The 19976-nt window shown below is 37.2% G+C and overlaps 3 protein-coding genes across 12 annotated transcripts; 2 read left to right on the forward strand and 1 right to left on the reverse strand.

The window, feature by feature from the left end:
* Positions 1 to 1595: 1595 nt before the first annotated feature.
* Positions 1596 to 4914, reverse strand: LOC113709003 (F-box protein CPR1). 10 transcript variants are annotated; one of them, XR_011820995.1, is made up of 4 exons: positions 3601 to 4910; positions 3194 to 3267; positions 2192 to 2300; positions 1596 to 1915 (listed from the first exon to the last, which is right to left on the reverse strand). XR_011820995.1 is itself a non-coding variant. In XM_072064778.1 (3 exons), exons 1-2 carry the CDS (start codon positions 4707 to 4709, stop codon positions 3228 to 3230), a joined length of 1149 nt encoding a protein of 382 aa, XP_071920879.1. In that variant the 5' UTR covers positions 4710 to 4910; the 3' UTR covers positions 2779 to 3017; positions 3194 to 3227. The 10 variants fall into 10 exon arrangements, 4 of the variants coding, with proteins under 4 accessions (XP_071920879.1, XP_071920878.1, XP_071920881.1 ...); XR_011820994.1 differs by having other exon boundaries at positions 1596 to 1919; XR_011820993.1 differs by having other exon boundaries at positions 2192 to 2388.
* An 8324-nt stretch (positions 4915 to 13238) lies between these two features.
* Positions 13239 to 16605, forward strand: LOC113708964 (tonoplast dicarboxylate transporter-like). The gene is made up of 6 exons (XM_027231711.2): positions 13239 to 13824; positions 14696 to 15173; positions 15331 to 15374; positions 15454 to 15549; positions 15660 to 16170; positions 16302 to 16605. The coding sequence occupies exons 1-6, from the start codon at positions 13357 to 13359 to the stop codon at positions 16376 to 16378; spliced, it is 1674 nt and encodes a 557-aa protein (XP_027087512.2). The 5' UTR covers positions 13239 to 13356; the 3' UTR covers positions 16379 to 16605.
* A 742-nt stretch (positions 16606 to 17347) lies between these two features.
* On the forward strand, positions 17348 to 18024 carry LOC113707627 (cysteine proteinase inhibitor A-like). Its single transcript, XM_027229890.2, has one exon. The coding sequence runs from the start codon at positions 17431 to 17433 to the stop codon at positions 17803 to 17805; it is 375 nt and encodes a 124-aa protein (XP_027085691.1). The 5' UTR covers positions 17348 to 17430; the 3' UTR covers positions 17806 to 18024.
* Positions 18025 to 19976: the final 1952 nt, after the last annotated feature.

Raw genomic sequence — 19976 nt, forward strand, 5'->3', positions numbered from 1 at the left:
GATGCTTGGAAAATGAACCGCTATAGGATGTAGAATTCTACATTTTTCAATTCTTTTTAAAAATAATGTACGGTAATGATTTGATATGTGTGAAATAAAAAAAAGTGATTAAAAATATGTTTACGAAAAACTTAAAAAAATTTTTTATAAATAACTTCAATCCAAACAAGAACTAAAGGTTTTGTTTGGATTGCATATTTCTAGATTTTTTTGTAGAAAAATTACTATAATGATTTGATATACGTGAGATAAAAAGGTGATAAGAAAATATGTTCACGAAAAAGTATTTGCTATCCAAACAGGACCTAAGTCCTTGTTTGGAATATGTACCCAAATTTGTGTATCGGGTAGAATATGTACCCAAATTCAACAACTTTTCCACCCCACCCAACTGTTCCAACTGCCACTTCCTCCTACCCGACAACTATTGGATCTGAATTTTAAAGGACATAAAAAGTACCTACCACAAACTTCTAATCGGAATCTACTAGCTGTCAGAAGTGGGCAGTGGGCACTCTGCTTTTTCTCCTCATTCATGAACTTTTGTACGGTTCAATTAATCCTTGGAAACAACCAATTATACAAGTAATAATTGTTGGATAGGAGAGTTTTAAAACTTTTCTCGGACATGGACGAAGAAATTCGATCCTTTGATCCATATTTTTGTCCAAAATTTCTTGAAATTTTCATAGCGGATACTTGGTTCTGTGGCATTTCAATCTCTTTCGAATTCTCCATTTATCCCCTTAGATGCATCCCTTTCACTTAATATAAAGTAAGAATGGGTATAAAATAAAATTTATCATGTTAAAAAAAAAAAAATTACCCCCCAAAAACCACTGAATTTTGACTCGGTCACCATCAAAAAATGATTAAGTCCTCCTTTGAGCCATAGGTTAAAGATTTGAACCCCACTTGCAGAAAAGAAATCTAAAAAAAAATATCAAAACACACCTTTAATCTAATCAGATTCATATATTTACTAATCTTTTATACACAACCTTTTTAAACTATTCTCCCGAGAGAAAAAAAAAATATTGTCATTGCCGGAAAAGGGAACAAAAATGAACCCCCCGAATCTTGCAAAGGTAAAGTTGCAACTAGCAAAACCGGATGGCCTCAATGCCATTCGCACTTTTTTGCTTTTTGAATTTATTTTTCTTTTCTTTATTAATGACGTTCATCTTTGTTGGAGTTGCAAACCCTTTTTTTTTTTTTTTTTTAAACCTTTTGTAAGCCTCCAATGTCCAATAATCACATTAAGGCTCGTCGATTAATCCAGGGTCGAGCATTGTCGTACCATTTTGGAGAATGATTCTCTCAACGTTGATTTCTCAATCCAAGAACCCATTTGCTTAGGAAGTATCTATCAAACTTCTTGCCACTTTGACTCAATAATCATTCATTTGTTTGAACCACATAATTGTCAGGAGAGCCATATCGATTCTCAAATTTCAAAACTAAATTGTTAGTTTGTAAAAGTCTTTATTAAAAGAAAATAATGTAAACATTCCGTGTGTGTGTGTGTGTATATATATATATAAAAAAAAGATTAAAAAAAATAATTAAAAATATATTTACAAAAAATGTAAAAATTTTGCTGCAATCCAAACCAATGGGGGACCGCGTCATCTATCGAATCACCTACCATTCACCCGGAACAACATAATGGTAGTAGGTCATTTCTTCAAACTTCGTATTATGATTGTTTTGAAAATCGTCACAATTTACCAAAGAAATGATCCACTACCATTTGGTTGAGATGGTGGATAAATCGCCACGTTGCATTGCCTCCGCAGAGTATATGGTGTACAGTGCAACGCGTGATACACAATAATATATACCTAACATCTTTCCCTTGGCGTGGGCTCTCCCTGACCAACATCATTTTCCGGTGTGGGCTCTCCCTGACCAGCTTCCTTATAAGAAGGGAAAATCAAGTTTAGAATGGCCAAGACCTGTCTAGATCCCCATTAATTGCCCAAAAAAAAAAAAAAACCTGTTGCTTCACAAAAACATTTTCCAATCCCAAAAATTGCTAAAACATTATTATTATTTTAAAAAAAAAAATTTCAAAAAACTGTCAATCTTGCGAAATCAAAATTGCCTCCCATTCACACATAATTTGACTCTTAAAGAATATATCTACACGCTAAAGAGACCAACAAAGAGAGTCGAAACAGAGAATTACCTCAAGGTCTTGGTTCTTCTTCGTTCAGGTATACCACAGTGGGACTCTGATAACGTTGATGCCAAGTGAAGCCATGTTCCAGATTTCTTTAAAGCCCTAATTATACAACCTGCTCTGTCCAGTCACCACAAATAGCACAAAGCTCATTCCATCAAACTGCCTTCCAGATGATCATCATAAATCAATGATCATTTCACCTTGCAACACAACCTAACTTCTTAGCTTAGAATCACCAACATTTTACTATAGCATGTCCCTTGATATATAAAAATTGCAAAAACACAAACGCCAGTGTCAGCTACTGCACGCAATTAATATCACACACACTACTCCAAAGTTAAATGCATTGGCCAAAACAAGATATCAGGCGGATATATTCAACAAGCGGCTAAAAAAGGTTTTAAAACTACATAACAAAACGATTAGCACTACTCTTCACTGTCTTCACTTCATCAATCGTACAAAACTGTATGAACTACACTTTCACATCTGTTCACCAAGTTCCCAGACAATGCATTAGTTCCCAACTTTCTTTTGATGCAAAACAACATTGTGTCGGAAAAATTATGAAAATATCACCCTCTCAATCATCTTAAAAACATCAGCGTTGCATTGCATAATTATTCCTAGCGTTAGCTACAGCGCACAATCGATATAGTATTCAGTAGTCCAAAGCTAAATACATCAGTTAAAATAAGATATCAGGTGCATATTTACAACAAGAGGCTACAAAGTTCAAGATTACATAAGAAAACGACTAGCATTATTCTTCAGTGTCTTCACTTCATCAATCCATGAAAAACCGTATGAAAAAGACTTGTCACATCTGTTCAGCAAGTTCCCTGAGAATAAATTAGTTTCAAAAAGTTCTTTCAATGCAAAACAAACATTGTGTCTGGAAAATCTACCGAGTTATGATAAAATTAACACCCTCTCAATCATCTCAAAAACGTCATCATTGCATCCAAAACTTATTATACCGTGTAATAGTAAACACCTTACCAGCTTGGTTCGCTCCAGTTGCTGCCAATTTTTTTCATAGCACCAGTTTAAATCCCTCTGACAGGAAATCAACCCTAGTAGAACAAAGCGAAAATTAAGCATGCGGCGTGAGGCCTACAGATGCAGTGTGAGAGATAAAAACAAGACTTAACAAAGATAGAAGCAGACAGCTTCTTCATATCCGTAATTACCAGTGGGGAAAAAAACCAGACCTGTAATCATTAAAATCTCAACTAGTCATGCTGCCACACTTACGAAGCCTAAAGCACAAGAAGAGCACAAGGAACTAAATTTGCCCTAGTATACATGATATGTAATATTTCTGTGTGTTCATGCAAATGTGTATTTAAGAGAAAGAATAGCCTCGGAAGAAAGCACAACAATTCTAGACAATTGAAACAACTTACCTTTTTTTCACTCTACTTTTCTCCTGTTGGCGTAGCTCCTCAGTTTCATCCCCTTCTCCGGAGACATCAGGCTGAATGAGGCTTGCAACACATACCTCAGCATAAAAGACAAATGGCAAACCATCAACAGAGACATTCCTAACAGTCTTCCTTCTCAAATCATACCAAATAAGTTGTTTATCGTCGTGGTTTAAGAGAACCTCTTCACCGTTCCTTGAATAAGCCAACGGGCCAATGGTAATATACCGCTCAACGAGTGGAGGCGCGATTGTTAGCAATTTAGTCCAAGATTCTTTCACTCCATATTCCTTCATTATCCATACATCCGTTCGATACCTCTTTCGAGGACGAACCAAACACAGACAACCACCCAAGACCTCCACAGTGAACTCAAGATCAGTACCTGTAAAATCCGGTTTTGGCAAGGTATAATGCTGCTCAGTCCGAACATCAAAAGCCCAAATCGACGAGTCGAAGTAACCAAGATCCCCTGTTCTCACTCCCGTATGCAAAACACCATTCAAATGAGCACCCCAGGCCCGCTTATAAGGAAGCTGATAAGGGAAATTTTGGATCTTTCGCCACTTATCCGACTTAGAACTATAAAGCTTCGCCTCAGACCTAATCCACTCCGAATCAAAGCCTCTAAACTCCTCAACCCTGACCACTCTATAATCATCATTCACAGCATCATAAGCAAACCCATGAGTCACATAAGCAGAACCAACCTCAAAATCAACCGGTTGTTCGACCGGAGTAGCCGGTAATTCCCTGTACTTTCGAGTGAAGGGGTTCCAAATAAAAGGGATTTTAGCCAAAACAAGGATCAAGCCATTGCAAGAGTTGGATACATCTGAGGCGGAGTATGGCGGGCGAAGCCTATTGGCAGCGTCGAGCGAATCCAACTCAACAGAATAAATCCCCAAGAATCCAAGCATGAGGAACAAATTTGAGCCAGTCTTTTTGGACTGAAGCAGATGCATTTTGATGAAACTACGGCTATCAATCAAGCTGCACCATGGTTTCGATACGCACCTGAATCTCAGGAGGGACTTGACGGGCAGCCGGGTGAGGATGTCGGTGATGAGCTCCCGCGGAAGATTGGGCATCTTTATTAGGGCTTGGAAGAGGGGAAATGAAGTTTGGTAAACGCGGACGAAGGGCCGATTTAGTAGCACTTCAGCTGATTAGTCAGTCGTGAGAGAGACTGAGGGGGCGTTTGGTAAAAAGGTATCTGAACTAAGGAATGGAATAAACTCCATATCATAATTGGTGTTTGGTTCACTGGTACAAAAATTGGTGTTTGATTCAATGGTACGCGAACCAAACGCCACCTGAAGGAATTGGTTAAGTCTTCCAACCTCGGGATGCTACTCTAGTAAATAAATATACTATAGATTGGAGTGTGGTATGGCTTTGTTCGATGGTTCAATCCCAATATTAATGGGTTTGTTTGGATAGAGAATTATTAGTCAAAATTTATTTGCTTACATCATCATTACAATTTTCAACGCACCTTTTTATCTTCCCAATTACCTTTTTATCTCACATACATCACATCACAAAAAGTGTTACAGTAAAAATATCTCAAATAATTTACAATCCAAACAGAGCCAATGGTTCGATCTATCTTATTTCTTCAAATTCATATTACTCTGTTAGATTATACGGTAGCTCCTTCAAATTCACATGAGCATAAAATGCACTCGTATGATTTCATAGTTCAATCTCTATTAATTTTTCTTTGTTCAATTGAATCACCTTCTACGATAGACTTAAGAGTAGAAGGAGATAGTTCAATCTCTATTAATTTTTCTTTGTTCAATTGAATCACCTTCTAGGATAGACTTAAGAGTAGAAGGAGATGCAGAGTAAATTGTGATGGTTGACCCCAAAAAAAAAAAAAACATACTTGGAATGTCGGATGGACGTCATTGTCGTTGAGATGGTGGTGGATTGAAAAATTGTGGAGTAGGAAAAATTGGTCGCCAAGTGGTAGAGAGAAGTTGATAAAAAAGTGGTAGAGAGAAGTACCCCATTAATTGTCCAATTATCTACAACTAGACTAGACTTGAGAGTATAGTATAGTCTTTCAGGTGATGTGGGCTATTACATTTACAGTGGAAGCAGATGGGGGCAGGACTCCTAACCACCTCTGGAATACTTGATTCCTTGGCCTGCATTTTTCTTTAGAATTTTTTGAAAATATTTATCAATGGGAGCAAAGGCATCTATCTGTCTAGTTTGATTGATGACTATTCAGTTCCTCCGAATTTCCTATTAACCCCTTTGAATCTACCACTTGGACACAAAAAAAAAAAAAAAAAAAAAAAAGGAGATAGGTAGGGACTGCTATTTTTTAAGAAAAAATTCCAACGTTTTATTGGGGACTGCTTTCCATAGTCTATGTGGGTGTCTCCTCTTTCCATGTCTGCAGTGCCAATAGATAGATGGGGAGCATATTTCGAAATCGTGATCGAGGGATCCAAAGTGTACCACTGCCAACCCACAGGCCCACACACCCCATTCCCGGCCCCCGCCGCCCAAAAAAGGGCAAAAGAAGGACTGGGTTGGTCACCTGGTCCAACGCGTTGTTTCGCCTTTCTCGTGGTAAAGATGAGTAGACAGCTCATCAAGCTGCAGAAAGGTTGGTCATGCATAGGGAAGTTTCCACCTTCAAGCTTTTCCCGCTGTCATTTTGTTTGCTTGCGTAAGATTTGGAGTTTTTAAAAGTTTTACTGTAATAATATATTCAGTGTAGATGATTAGGTGTTTATTAGGGTAAATAATAAACAGCAGTGTATCTATTTGATTCGACGGTGATTTCATCCACGTCGATTCCCTAATTAGCCTCTCTCGGCCTTCCCTCCTCTTCTTCTTAGTATAAATCAGAGCAGGAGCAGAAGAGGCAAAACAAAGAAAAATGAACGGTGATGGATTTGAATATCATTTGGTGACTGATACAATGCTGACAAGATTGCTGATGTTTTTTGGGCCCCAGTTGTTGACTCCGTTCTCCGGGTAGTGTGACCGTGCAGGCCATCTAACTTATACTGTGACCCTACGCCTACAGAATGGCTCTTGGGCTGGTACAGTTCTTTGAAACCTCGAATCTCAAATTCTGAAGCCCAAACGAACACTTTTGCCGGCTTCCATATAGTAGAAATCACTCAAAATCAGTTGGGCTTCTTGCATTAAACAGACTGGCAGTTAATTGGAACCCTTTGCATGTTTTTTTTTTTGACTACCGGTCTTGTTTTAAGTTGAAGGTTGGAAAACATCCGTGATAATCTCCTTTAGGTCTTCGTGTCATGTTATACTCCCTCCGTCCCACTTTGATAGTCTCGTTTTCCTTTTTCGTCTGTCCCAAATTATAGTCCACTTTCCAATTGAAGAATATAGTTGTATTTTAATTTTCCTAAAATACCCTTATTCAATGTAAGTTGTTATTACTATAAACCTACCCCATTTAATGAGAGTTGATTCTTTTTTTACCATCAATTCAAGTTCTCATAAAGTTGTACCATATTTAATGTGAGGGTATTTTAGAAAAATAGTAATCTAAATTTACTTTTCCAACAAAGTTAACTATTTTTTCTTAAACTGTGTGAAAAAAAAAATGGGACTATCAAAGTGGGACGGAGAGAGTAGTAGTCAATCTCTTATGCATTCAATATCAACACCACATCAGTATAATTCCAATTTCCAATGCGAGATAAGAGATAAGTCAATAACATATTATTATTATTATTGAACTCTCCGAAGAAAATGATGTACTGTAATTCTAAAAAACCGACATGGGAACCGGGAAGTAACTGAAGTTTTATAAATTGCTACTGCTACAAGCCGAGGAACATTTGATGCAAATTTATGTTGCATGTTCCAAGGTTTTGACATTTGTTCCACAGAAGAAAGAATTAAAGATTGGCTTTGGCTGTTGTGTTGGCTGTTGGCTGAGAACTGACAGAATGGAGTAAGGCTGTTCGGTGGCAATCCAGAAGTCTACTGAAAGAAATTTTAGACAACTGACTTTGCTTCCCCAGTCGCACAATCCAAACTAGTTTTAAAATGTGCAATCTTGGCTTTTATTTTATGCACCCGAAAAATTGATTTTCTTTCCTTTGGTCTTAAATTTGGCCGCTATACTATACATAATAAGTAGTAGTTTCTTTTGCAAAAGAAAAGTTTGCTTAAACCATGCGAATGAATGAGACCTTCACCACTTGCTTCCTCGGAATCAAACTCAGTTTCGTGTTAGTACATTTTGCGTGTAAGTGGATGACAAAGGAAGCAAACAATAATATAAAATTATTATTCAAATGCTTGGTCAACAGAAGCCTTGCATCAAGAATGATCCATTATGCAGTAGTATGGTGGTGTAGTTATAGATTTTAGTCGAAGATTGATTTTTCAACCGCCGTGATAAAACAGATGCAGCTGAACGCAAGAACAAACAAGAATAAGCAATAACAAATTTGGAAAAAATCAAATTTTTATTAGGATTCGAAATATATACTATATTTTTGTACAGAATGAATATAAGGTGTATATATATATACAACTAAATAACCAAAACGTACTGGACCATTAGCCTCAAAAATCGAGACCCAAACTAAAACGGACTCAACGAAAGTCGAAGATCTGATTCAAGGCATTTCAACACCCCGGAAGTCTGAGCCTGCGCCTGCATGTGAGGCAAAATTACAGATTGATCCCTTGGCAGATCCCGGACCACAAATTCATCCAAAATCAGAAGGGACTAGCCTCCAATTGTTTTGGCCGGCCGTTCATTATTATTTTATTTGGCTTCAATTCGTTGTTGTTGGTCGTTTATTGCTTGAACCACCTGACAACTCTGCTTACCTTAAAGTAAAAACCTTGGAGAGATGCCTTCTTGGTCCTTTTGTTAAAAAAAAAAATAATAATAATAATCAAAATGTTGCTGTGATGTAATGCAGAAAATTCATGAATATTATTGGAGATTGAGATTTGTCCAAGTCATCCTCTTAAGTCAGTCATCAGGGCCGTCATGTGTGCATTATTGGATCAAGCTGATTGATACATGTTAGCCAGTCCACACGTCTCATCCTCTTATATTTATATTAAATTGGCAGATGAATGCACCAGCTCGGATGCAACACTACTGCCTGCCTGCTTAATTCTGATTATATAACCATCAATTTCATTGGCAATTGTTAAAGTATTTTCTTCCAAATACAAAAATTGGCTACGACTTAACCATACAGGCCTGCCAAGTGTATCCAATGACAGAAGGCCACGCATCGTCCACAGGTTTATCAGCAGGTTTTTTTTTCCTTCTTCTTGGGAGCCACATAGCATTGGCAGGTTCGGTTCTTGCCCGATTAGTCATATTATTGGCAGTGTTTGACAAGAAGAATGAGGTTGAGAAGTCCATGCCAAAAAAAAAAAAAAAGGATATGCATTTGAAACGACTGTTGATAAATATTTGTATTAGTCGAGTCGATTCTCGATTTGATCTCAAATTAAGCGTGCATAACAAGATTATTTGTTTGCCTTCTTAAAGTGAGAGAGAAATAAAGACTAGTAAATAGGGATTAGAAAGACTAAACACAAAGAAACACGTGTTATGCATATTTCTTCTATTTCTCCAAACAAAGCAATTCACAATAAAGAAATTATGACTATATTGATGATGGGTGTTAAACACCAAAATTTAAAATTCCTACTCTACAATCTTAAATTCAAGTATCAGGATCATCTCCTCAGATATCGGACGATTAATTTCCTTAAGAGTAGTAGTTAACTAGGGGCTTTAGGAGTATTAAAACTAAACAATCAACGTAAATAAAAATAATCAAACGTAAGCAAATTAAATTTAAATCAATAACAAACAAGTTATAGTCAAAGAAAAAGTTTCGAAAGTAACTCATACAGCTGCTTATAGACGTAATAATTATTTCATTTATTCGATAATAAATATGTTATTAGTTACCAAATATGCCCGTTAACTACTTCTGTAATCAAAAAATAACTATAGGTACGTCCCTAGAATTTAGTTTTTTGATTGTATTAAAAACTAAGTCTATATTGAACATTGAAACAGTCTAAAAAGATGACATCCGAGGAAGACTTTTTGGTTGCTATTGGAGAAGTCGTCCGATCCTTACGATTCTCCAGTTTTAATGAGACCGAGGAAGTGGCACTTGTTCCTCAATCACACGGTTAGTTTATACTCCAATTTAGGAAGTGCCGAAGCAGCAATAATTTTCATCCCAAAGTATGTGGTACTGGTCACTTTTCATTTTGATAGTTACATGCAGAACAAAACTGGAAATCCAATGGGGGCAGTTTTAAGGTTACGCGATGGCATTCATTCGAGTTCCCGCACATGACATGTCACGGTCGGCAGCCCTCCTCCACCACGTGGCACCACGGATGGGGCTCTAGCAGTTACAGGTGGACCGACAGTAGCGATTGGTCGACAACTACGAACCGTAAATAATACTACTGCCTCTACGAACCGTAAGGAGGCGTTTGCTTCCTATTTTGAAATCGACATCATAAGCGCCCTCTATATAATGACCTTTTGTGACTGTAGGGCTGCAAACGAATCGAGCTGACCTTGTGACTGTAGGGCTGCAAATGAATCGAGCCGCTCGCAAGCGGCTCGAGTCAAACTCGAGTCGAGCTCGAGCTCAAAATATTAAGCTCGTTAGCTCGCGAGTTTGGGTATATATATATATATATATATATATTATTTTTATTTAATAATAAAATTACGTATATTATATATATTTTTTTTTATTTTTTTATTTTCATAGTAAAATTACGTATATATCCTTAATATTTTTATTATTTATTAAGAAAAAAATATTATTTTATTTTTTTTAAAAAAAATAAAATAATTATTTTTTATTTTTTTTCGAGCTCGGCTCGACTTGATTCGAGTCGAGCTCGAGCTCGAAATTTGCCGGCTCGTCGAGTTCGAGCTTGAGCTCAAGTTTGGTAAAATTTAGTCGAGACTCGGTTCGATTAACTCAAAACTCGACTCGACTCGGCTCATTTGCAGCCCTACTTGTGAGATAGGATTCATATTGTTAAAGATGCGAATCCAGTCGCTTGTGAGAATTATTATGTTAAAAAAAAAATAAAATGTTTAAGCAGACGCACCTGCACCAGATGATACCAGATACACGGTAGTAGAAGTTTTTATGTCATCCTTGGCTCCACGTAACTGCATATGTGGAATAAATTATTGACATTTTATGATAACTTCTTTTTTTTTTTTTTTTTTTTCTTTCTAAACCTTCGCAGGAGAATCTGACGCACTAAATTTCGTATTTTTGGATAAGAGTAAATACTTGTTGTGATTGTGTGTAGAAAAATTCATGAGGTGCAATTGGTTGACATTAGCGATTTGTCTGGCTGTAGCGATTAATCTTCCACGTCAGGAAGGACAGCGCAGCGACTCGACTGCGCTTGCAGATTTCTACTCGGACATATATATATATATACGTACAAAATATATATATATATATATATATATTTTTACACAAGCGAGTATAGATAGATATACGATACAGTCCTTTTATTTGTATTTAAAAATTTTCCGTTTACACATGTATGGATTTAGATATGCGATGCATTAATTGTCTTCATTTATAATCAAAAGTTCTCCTTTACGTGTGTGATGAATTTTGACTCGTTCCTGCAAAGAATATATTGTAAGTACACGACATAAGTGTTCAATATTTGATTTGAGCCGGAAAATTTGATTATTGAATAAGCAAATTATACATTTTTTTATGGGTTCACTTTTTATTATTTATATTAAATTTAAAAAAATATATATATTATGGTTGTTATTTAATGGTAAATTTTTACTATCTTTTAAGAGATACTATTTAGTTTTTTTTTAAAATGTTTGTTGTTAATTTCTTCTTGAGCTTTTGTGCTTTATCTAGAACAAATAGTTGTATGTCAGTGTGGCCGTTATCTTTTTACTAATTTTGCTTGCAAAATGTGGGCTAAAGATAAATTTGAGTTGCTTTTGGAAACCTCCTATTTGAATTGCTATTTTTTAGAGTTTTTTTTAATAAAAAAATGTATTGTAATAATTTGATATATGTAAGTTAAAAAAATAAATATGCTCACAGAAAAAGTAGAAATTCTTTTGGGAAAAAATATGACTGTCTAAACAAGGTTTCGAGGGAAAAAATAGCTCATAGACAACATTAAAATATTGCAATGCAAATCAAAGGATGTTTAGAATGAAACAAGTGATATAAATGTCCAAAAAGACACCAAATAGCTGAGACAGAAAATACCAAAGACAGTGACTTGAAGCAACATGACAGAAAAAACTAAAGACATTAATGACTTAAAGCTTAGAGAGAAGAAAAAATAGGATGAAAACGAAAGACGAAGCAACATGCAAGAGCAAGAATAAGATAAAAACAAAAGAAGAAGCAACATGGAAGAAACAAAACAGCAACGAGCAGCAATAATGCACAAGGTACATCTATGTGTAATAGATAGATAATGTACATACAAAATATGCACAAAAAAACAAAAGAAAGCCAGGAAGGAGAACCTGAAGAGAAGTTAAAAAACCAGTGCAGATGAAGAGAAAAGAGCAATTAATGTCTTCTGGTGCTTTTTTTTTTTTTTTTTTAACCACTTGTAAAACTGAAACCAAATTTTGGAGTTGAATGATAAGCAAAGCCAAAGGCAAAGCGGCGGGCAAAACTGATGCAAACCAGTCTCGAATGCTATACAAATACGATTAAGAAGAAAAAAGATCATGTAATTAAGTAGCATCTTAAAGGAGAAGGGAGTAATTACACTATGTGAGTCACTATTTACTGATTAAAGGCCTGAATCGCATCCAACAAAAGCTCTCCCGCTAATTAGAGTGGGCAACCATACAAAAGGAATCTAGCAGGGCAAAAGTACAAGTAAATAATACTACATTGGTTAAGGAAAAAGGATAAAAAAGCCATGAAGTCTTCTTCTTCTTCTTCTTCTTTTTTTTTTTTTACATTTTTTTAAGTGGAGTGCACTTGAAAATCAACTATTATTCTTTTTTCTCCCAAATGCACTTGAGAAGGGAACTAAAAGTAAAGTTGCAAAGTGTTTCTTATGTAGTTGAAGGATGTTCTTTTTTATTCACAATCTCTTTTTTAAAAAAAAAAAAAATTTAAGTGGAGTGCAGTTCAAAATGCATTTTTTTAAAAAAATATTTATGGTTAAAATGCACTTGAAAATCAGCTGTTATTCACTTTGTTCTTCATATTGAGCGTAAATATAATTATTTATATTAAACAAGATTTTATATTAAGTGAACTGGGCAAAATTACATTAAGTCAAATAAAAACACTTGAAAAGGGCAGTCAAAGAAATAAAAAAAAATTTATTGTTACCCGTTTTTTTAATAAGTCAAAGAAAAAGCACATGTCAAAGAAATTTAAAAAAAAATTATTGTTACCCGTTTTTTTAATAAGATGTATGCAAGTGGTTGAAAATGAGTTAATGATTAAAGCAAAAATTTTTCAATGATAAAGCAAATAAAAACTTTTCCACGACTTCTCTCTGCAGTACGATACTACTACACCAATACTTTTTTCTAGTCTTCTAGCCTTACCCATCACACCGGTTCCAGTTACCAATTACCATACCTTTGGCATGCATATATAGCTAGCTCATCACAAGCCTAAACCAGAGGAAACTTGATTGATTTGTCATCTTTTCTGATCCTGTCTTGGCAAGAGTAAAATGGATGGCAATGAGAGTAGGCATCATAATGTCCCCGACGACTCAAAAGCCCCTCTGCTTCCAATGTCTGATTCAATCACTGTCAGGTCATCCCACAGCCTGAATTCATGTATTCAATCCGTCTTCACCCTCCAGAACTTCTTCATTCTTTTAGGCCCTTTACTGTGCGCCGTGATCTGCCTGTGCGTAAAATTTGATGGTCCGGGGAGTAGTGGGACCGCCACCGCCGCCACCAGCCGGAACATGTTGGGTGTTCTGGCGTGGATGTTCGCTTGGTGGCTCACGGAGGCAGTTCCGATGCCCATCACTTCCATGTCGCCCCTCTTTCTCTTTCCCCTCTTCGGGATTGCTTCCTGCGACGATGTTGCGGAAGCTTATATGGATGATGTGATTTCCCTCGTCCTTGGAAGCTTCATACTTGCTCTGGCTGTTGAGCACTATAACATACATAGAAGATTGGCCTTGAACGTGAGTCCTCCTCGTACCCATCAATTAATTAAGTACATGTTTCTTGCTCCCTTTTTTTTTTTTTTTTTGTTTTTCATTTGGATTTTATGGTTTGAGTTATGAAACCAATATTTCAAAACTTGGAATGAATGGATATGAAGTTCTAACTTCCAATTTTTTTTAATGGATTTTGGATCGTTCTACTGGTTGGGATTTTCCAGTTGTGTCAGCTTGCCGTTTTTTGTTTTTTTTTTCCCTGATGGACGTTTTTGCTTCCACCCGCTCACGTCCAACCACAGATAATATTTGTGTGCCCAATTAAATTTTCTGTTTTTAACAAGAATTTTGTGAAGCAGAAGGAAGTAGAACGAAAGTGTCTACTTTAAGAAAAGGTTGAAATGATAGGAGGGGTCCTAGTGGCTATTCCCATGGCTTGTAGTCGTCATAGTTGAGCTTATTTCACTACTATTTTTGCAAATTAGTTTATTTCATTATTTTTTGAGCATTAATTTTTTTTTAACTAACTGTGGGCAAATTTTGAAACATAAATATCAAGTTGAGAGGACAAAGTGACAATTGCAAATGGAGCGAGCGATCAATTACTGCTAATTCTGTTCCGAATATTTTAATTAATGAGGGAGAGGACAAAGTGAACCTAATTGTCCCCTCCCATCTTTTGACTCATCAAACCCACGTCCATCCATCATCACAGGACCAAAACTGCTAGCTAGCTAGTCAGTACCATGTTGTCCTGCTCTTACCTCGCCCCCCCCCCCCCCCCCCCCCCCCCCCCCCCGCGTCCCCCAAAAAAAAAGGAAAAAAAGATGATGATGAACATTTTGGGTGATTTTTTTTTAATCTTGACTTGCATTATTTGGGGGTCCATATGCAGATAACTCTGGTATTTTGTGGTGATCCCTTGAATCCACCGTTACTTCTGCTGGGGATTTGTGCCACGACAGCGTTTGTGAGCATGTGGATGCACAACGTGGCAGCGGCGGTGATGATGATGCCCGTGGCTACTGGAATTTTGCACAGGTTTCCGTCGGGCCCCACTCGGTCCAACGAAGTCACTAATTTCTGCAAGGCTGTCGTGCTGGGTGTAATTTACTCCGCCGCCGTGGGGGGGATGAGCACGCTCACCGGGACAGGTGTCAACCTCATATTGGTGGGGATGTGGAGGAGTTATTTCCCCGAGGCCGACCCCATCAGCTTCAGTACCTGGTTCTTCTTCGGCTTCCCGCTGGCTTTGCTCATTTTCTTTGTTTTGTGGGCTATACTTTGCTTGTTGTACTGCAGGAAGAGCTCCGGCCAAGCTCTCTCAGCCTATCTCGATAAATCCCACTTAAGAAGGGAGCTTGACTTGCTTGGTAAGCCCGGGACTTTTACAGCTTCCTATTCTGCTCAAGAGCAGATCGTTTCTTTCTTCTTCTTCTTCTTTTTTTTTTTTCTTTTCCAAAAGAAGAAAGCCCTTTCAATTTTTATTTATGATTACAAGTCTAAAGTTTCATCTGATCTACTGTGCAGGTCCAATGGCTTTTGCTGAAAAGATGGTTCTAGCCGTGTTTTCTGTAAGTCTAGTCTGGATTTAATTAGTGATCAAATGTTGAGCTACTTGATTTCTGATTTTGGGCTAGTTGTTACTGTTAGATATTGATACTGTTATGGATGACGAGAAGCATCACAGATGATACTCCCGGATGGGGCGCTCTATTCCAGGGGCGCGCTGGTGATGGAACTGTTAGTGTAAGTGTTATCCCACCTTGATGCTTCTTGGCTTCTTGCCAGCCATATTTATTAAAGTAGTAGTTTCTGTTTAGATAGCTTTAAACGCTTGGTCTGCGATGCGTGCGTAGGTGATGATGGCAACCCTGTTGTTCATAATTCCAAACAAGAAGCAGAAGGGAGAGAGATTAATGGACTGGAACAAATGCAAGAAGCTGCCATGGAACATCGTACTACTCTTAGGGGCAGGTTTTGCAATAGCTAATGGAGTGAGGTCAAGCGGGCTGGCAGACATCTTATCCAAGGCTCTGGATTTCTTGGAGGCTGCCCCATACTTGGCCATTGCTCCAATTGTTTGCCTGATTAGCGGGGCAATCACCGAATTCACTTCTAATAACTCCACCACGACCCTTGTGGTCCCACTCCTGATCCAAATTGCAAAGACGATGCATTTGCACCCACTCCTCCTCATGGTGCCAGGTGCCATTGGAGCACAGTTTGCTTTCTTGCTCCCAACAGGAACTCCTTCAAACATTGTGGGTTTTACAACCGGACATATTGAGATTCCGGACATGATCAAGACCGGATTGCCCCTCAAGATTGCTGGCACCTTAGCGCTGTCTATTTTGATGCCTACTCTTGGTAATTTAATGATCCTTTTCATTTTTTATGCAGTAGAATTGATTGAGGCACTGGACTTTATCCTCATGTAGCCAGGCCGGCCTCTCACGAACAAGATTCTCTGACATTTACTTTACTGTCTCTTCTTGCAGGTACTGTTGTATTTGGAACGGACAAAGAAGTTGTACACATGACAAACGGTCCCTTCCTGCACAGGCATCGAATTTGAGCACTCAGCCAGCCATTATGGTGGTTGTTTATTCATTAAGCAAGCTTTACTTTCATTTGCATCTATTATTAGACGCAAGCTTAGAATTTTTTTTTTTTTCTGTATTTATTTGTAAGATTCTGATAACTTCGTAGGGCTAAGGAAATAGTCATGCACTACTAATGAATGGAGAACGCTGCTGCAGCATTTTCAGCTAGTTTTCAATGGAAGCTTCGTATGATTTTAAATCGTGGCGTCGTCTTCTTTTTCGTTTATTTTAGTAAATTATAAAAATTTCTGCTCTTGGTTTTCTCCAAGGATGCTAGAGCCAAATTACGTGATGATTATACACGTTTTCTACTGGAGATGTGATGGAGCCAAGGACAGGTCATGTTCAGGCGGACTCCATATTTTGCCAATAGAGATTAAACGAAGGTCCACATGTTTTGCCACTAATAAGGAAAACACAACCTCTACATTTATTCAACTTTTAAAAGGAAAGAAATAACTGCTATCAAAAGAAAGGAAGGAAATAATTATTTGTAACAAAAAAATCAGGAGAACAACATTTATTCACAATTTAATACAGATTCCATGATGATAAATTACTACGTCTCAGCACAGTCAAATTGAAACCCATTCACCAGTACCAACGCATAAAACATCAAAACAAACGTAGCCTTCGGGAATGGTTTTTGACTCCAATTCCCGCAGGGTCTGATTCCGGTTCAAAATGGAACTGTGGTCGATATCTAAACTGGAGCCAAGGACAGCAGGACAGGTCATGCTCAGGCTGTATGGCATTGAGCCAGCCATCGACGCTAAAATAACATCATCGTACTGATCTTATAATTAAGGACAGCCACTAATTAAGGAAAGTAAAATCTGTCTTTTCATTAAACATTTTACCACAATGAATGAATGAAGTCAATAAATTGTTTCGTAACAAACACGGAGGATGTTTTCTATAATTGATCAGGGATATAAATAACGCCCCCACTAGATTGAAACCGCCCGTTCAAAATCCATCCATCCATCCATCAGCCCCAACACCAATAACCGACGCTGCAAGAATGGCTTCTGCCTTTCCCCATCTCCTCCTACTCACCACCCTGGCAGCTATCTGTCTTTTCTCCGACGTCCCTTCCGCGGCTTTGGGTGGTCGCCCCAAAGATGCCTTAGTCGGCGGTTGGAGTAAGGCTGACCCCAAGGACCCAGAGGTGGTAGAGAACGGAAAATTTGCCATAGATGAGCACAACAAGGAGGCCGGTACCAAGTTGGAGTTTAAAACTGTGGTGGAGGCGCAGGAGCAAGTGGTGGCCGGCACAAATTACAAGATTGTGATAAAGGCATTGGATGGCACTGCTTCAAATCTGTACGAGGCCATTGTTTGGGTCAAGCCCTGGCTCAAATTCAAGAAGCTTACTTCCTTCAGGAAACTTCCCTGATCAGATTTAAGAGGATGTAATAAGCATGTGCATTTCTTGCTTAAAACTGTGGCATGAGAGGTGTATGTATAATCATGTGTATTTCTTGCTTAAAACTGTGGTTTGACTATGAGAGATGTTTGAAGTGTACTGTACTACAAGAGCTTTCATACATTTGCAAGAGTTGAAGCACTTGTTTGCTTCTGATAATAATAATAATACATCGTTTTATTTGATCCATCCCTCATTTGTTTATCGGCTTGTTTAATTTAATCCTGTGTGTATCCTGCTCTAAATCTTTTTTTTTTTTTTTCAGTTAATCCTAGAACCTCTTTATTTTCTTAGTTAATCCTAGAACCTTGCCTGAAGAAAGCCAAAATGATCTGCCTAATAGCGGTCTCTGTCGCTTGAGTGGTGGAGTGGGGATGCTAAGAACGACTGAGAGAGTGCAGTCTACATCTGGGAATGCAACCTTACCAGGGTCAAGCCCACAATTAACGCCATGCTTATGAATCAGAAGTCTCTCTCTCTTTTTTTTTTAAAAAAAAAAAAAAAAATAAAATAATATGAATGAGAAGTCTTCCCCAAAGCAGCCAACCCAAGCATCAGAAAACCGTATAAAAAGGGGTCTCCAATTACCGCTGAATCACAAATCTTATGATCTATTGATATTAAGCATGAAAAATTAGAATACCAGTTGGGAAATCATCTCATTCTATGTGCATGACCATTGTCATTATCATCGAGTTCCCCATGTTTTCTTGTTTCGCTACCATCCATTGTTAACTGTGGGCCGGCCTGCTCGGATCATGTATGCAATCCTTACCTAATTTAATTTAGTTTTTCAGTTATCGTAAAATATTGTCTAAAGATAAACCAGCCTATCTTGCCTACGCTTGGAGGTTGATCCATCCAACTCCACTCGCTAATGAATATGTTTAGGCGTGTGATACATTTTGAAGGGTTTAAATGAGTGACTCGATTAGACCAATTTAATTAGTGGGTAGTAGGTTGAGTTGCGTTACCCATTTATGTCCATTTAAAATTTAAAAAATCACTCAAAATATCCCTTACATTTCGCAAAATGAATTTTTCAGCCTTCACCTGTAAAATGTTAACTTCACGTCTCTAAATTCAAGCTACCAAAATTTAGTTCCAATTTAAGTTTTCGACTGCTTTTTAGTTGAAATCACAGCGTGGCCCACATGAAGTCATGTTTTATGTATAAAAAATGTCAAATCCCACAATTTTAGTGGCAACAATAATGATTATATATTTGATCGGATCTTACTTTTTTTTAGGGAGAAAAAGGAATATAATTCAGGCTAGATTCTATTTTCCTATGAGCAAAAATAAATATACTTAGATCGGATTATTTGTTTGACTATAAATAAGATTTATAGTAATTTTTTTTGCCAATAAAAAAATGACCATATATGAGTCATGTAATGGATTTAGAGTAAAAACTAAGAGAAAACTGAGGTTGGGATCAAATTTTACTAATTTAATTTTGTAAGGGACGTAAAGTTACCGTTTTAAAAGTGAAGGACAAAAAAATTTATTTGACGAAATGTGAATGATTTTTTGAATGATTTTTCCTTTAAATTATACATTCAAAATTAATTTTTTGGTAGGTGTTGAGTGGATAAATTTGAATTTCTTATCAAACCAATAGTAATAAAGTATCGATATTTCTAATTAAATAACAATCAAAAAGAAAAAGAAAACAAAAAAGTAAGTGAATTTTAAGCAGGCCAATTTGGGTAATTAGGTGGACCCACACCCTTTTGAGAATATACACAGTTTAATGCATTTGTTAGATAGATATAAATAAATTCAACCAATTATGATCAGTCTCTCGTCCGAATCGCCGATTTTCACACTTTTACCTAGCCTTGAGAAACAGACGATGACCCCGAAATGACAAACAGTTGAAATTTTAAAACCGAACTCAAACTGGGAGCTGATCATCTCTCATGGGCTTGTAACCTTAGTTTAGTAATATCAAATTTGTGAGATCATAGTCAGGCTCAATAGAGCTAAGTTGCACCCATTTCGTACAATTCAATCTTGATCCAAAATAATCTTGATTCAAATAATTTTATTGTTTCAAAGAAATTAAACAAGGCTGTTTGGATTCATGAGATTCAAATAGCCTGTTTATTCATGAAGGGGGAGGGGTTGGTGGTAAA

The sequence above is a fragment of the Coffea arabica genome, chromosome 9c, assembly GCF_036785885.1.
Source record: "Coffea arabica cultivar ET-39 chromosome 9c, Coffea Arabica ET-39 HiFi, whole genome shotgun sequence".
Taxonomy (NCBI): domain Eukaryota; kingdom Viridiplantae; phylum Streptophyta; class Magnoliopsida; order Gentianales; family Rubiaceae; genus Coffea; species Coffea arabica.

What these genes read in the sequence shown, in the direction of transcription:
- LOC113709003 (XM_072064778.1), bottom strand. Translation starts at nt 4,709, where the DNA reads ATGCCCAATCTTCCGCGGGAGCTCATCACCGACATCCTCACCCGGCTG. An exon ending in AAAAGTAGAGTGAAAAAAAG is followed by an intron (nt 3,268 to 3,600) that starts GTAAGTTGTTTC and finishes TTGTTCTACTAG; the next exon opens with GGTTGATTTCCTGTCAGAGG.
- LOC113708964 (XM_027231711.2), top strand. Translation starts at nt 13,357, where the DNA reads ATGGATGGCAATGAGAGTAGGCATCATAATGTCCCCGACGACTCAAAA. An exon ending in ATAGAAGATTGGCCTTGAAC is followed by an intron (nt 13,825 to 14,695) that starts GTGAGTCCTCCT and finishes GTCCATATGCAG; the next exon opens with ATAACTCTGGTATTTTGTGG. An exon ending in CTGGTGATGGAACTGTTAGT is followed by an intron (nt 15,550 to 15,659) that starts GTAAGTGTTATC and finishes ATGCGTGCGTAG; the next exon opens with GTGATGATGGCAACCCTGTT.
- LOC113707627 (XM_027229890.2), top strand. Translation starts at nt 17,431, where the DNA reads ATGGCTTCTGCCTTTCCCCATCTCCTCCTACTCACCACCCTGGCAGCT.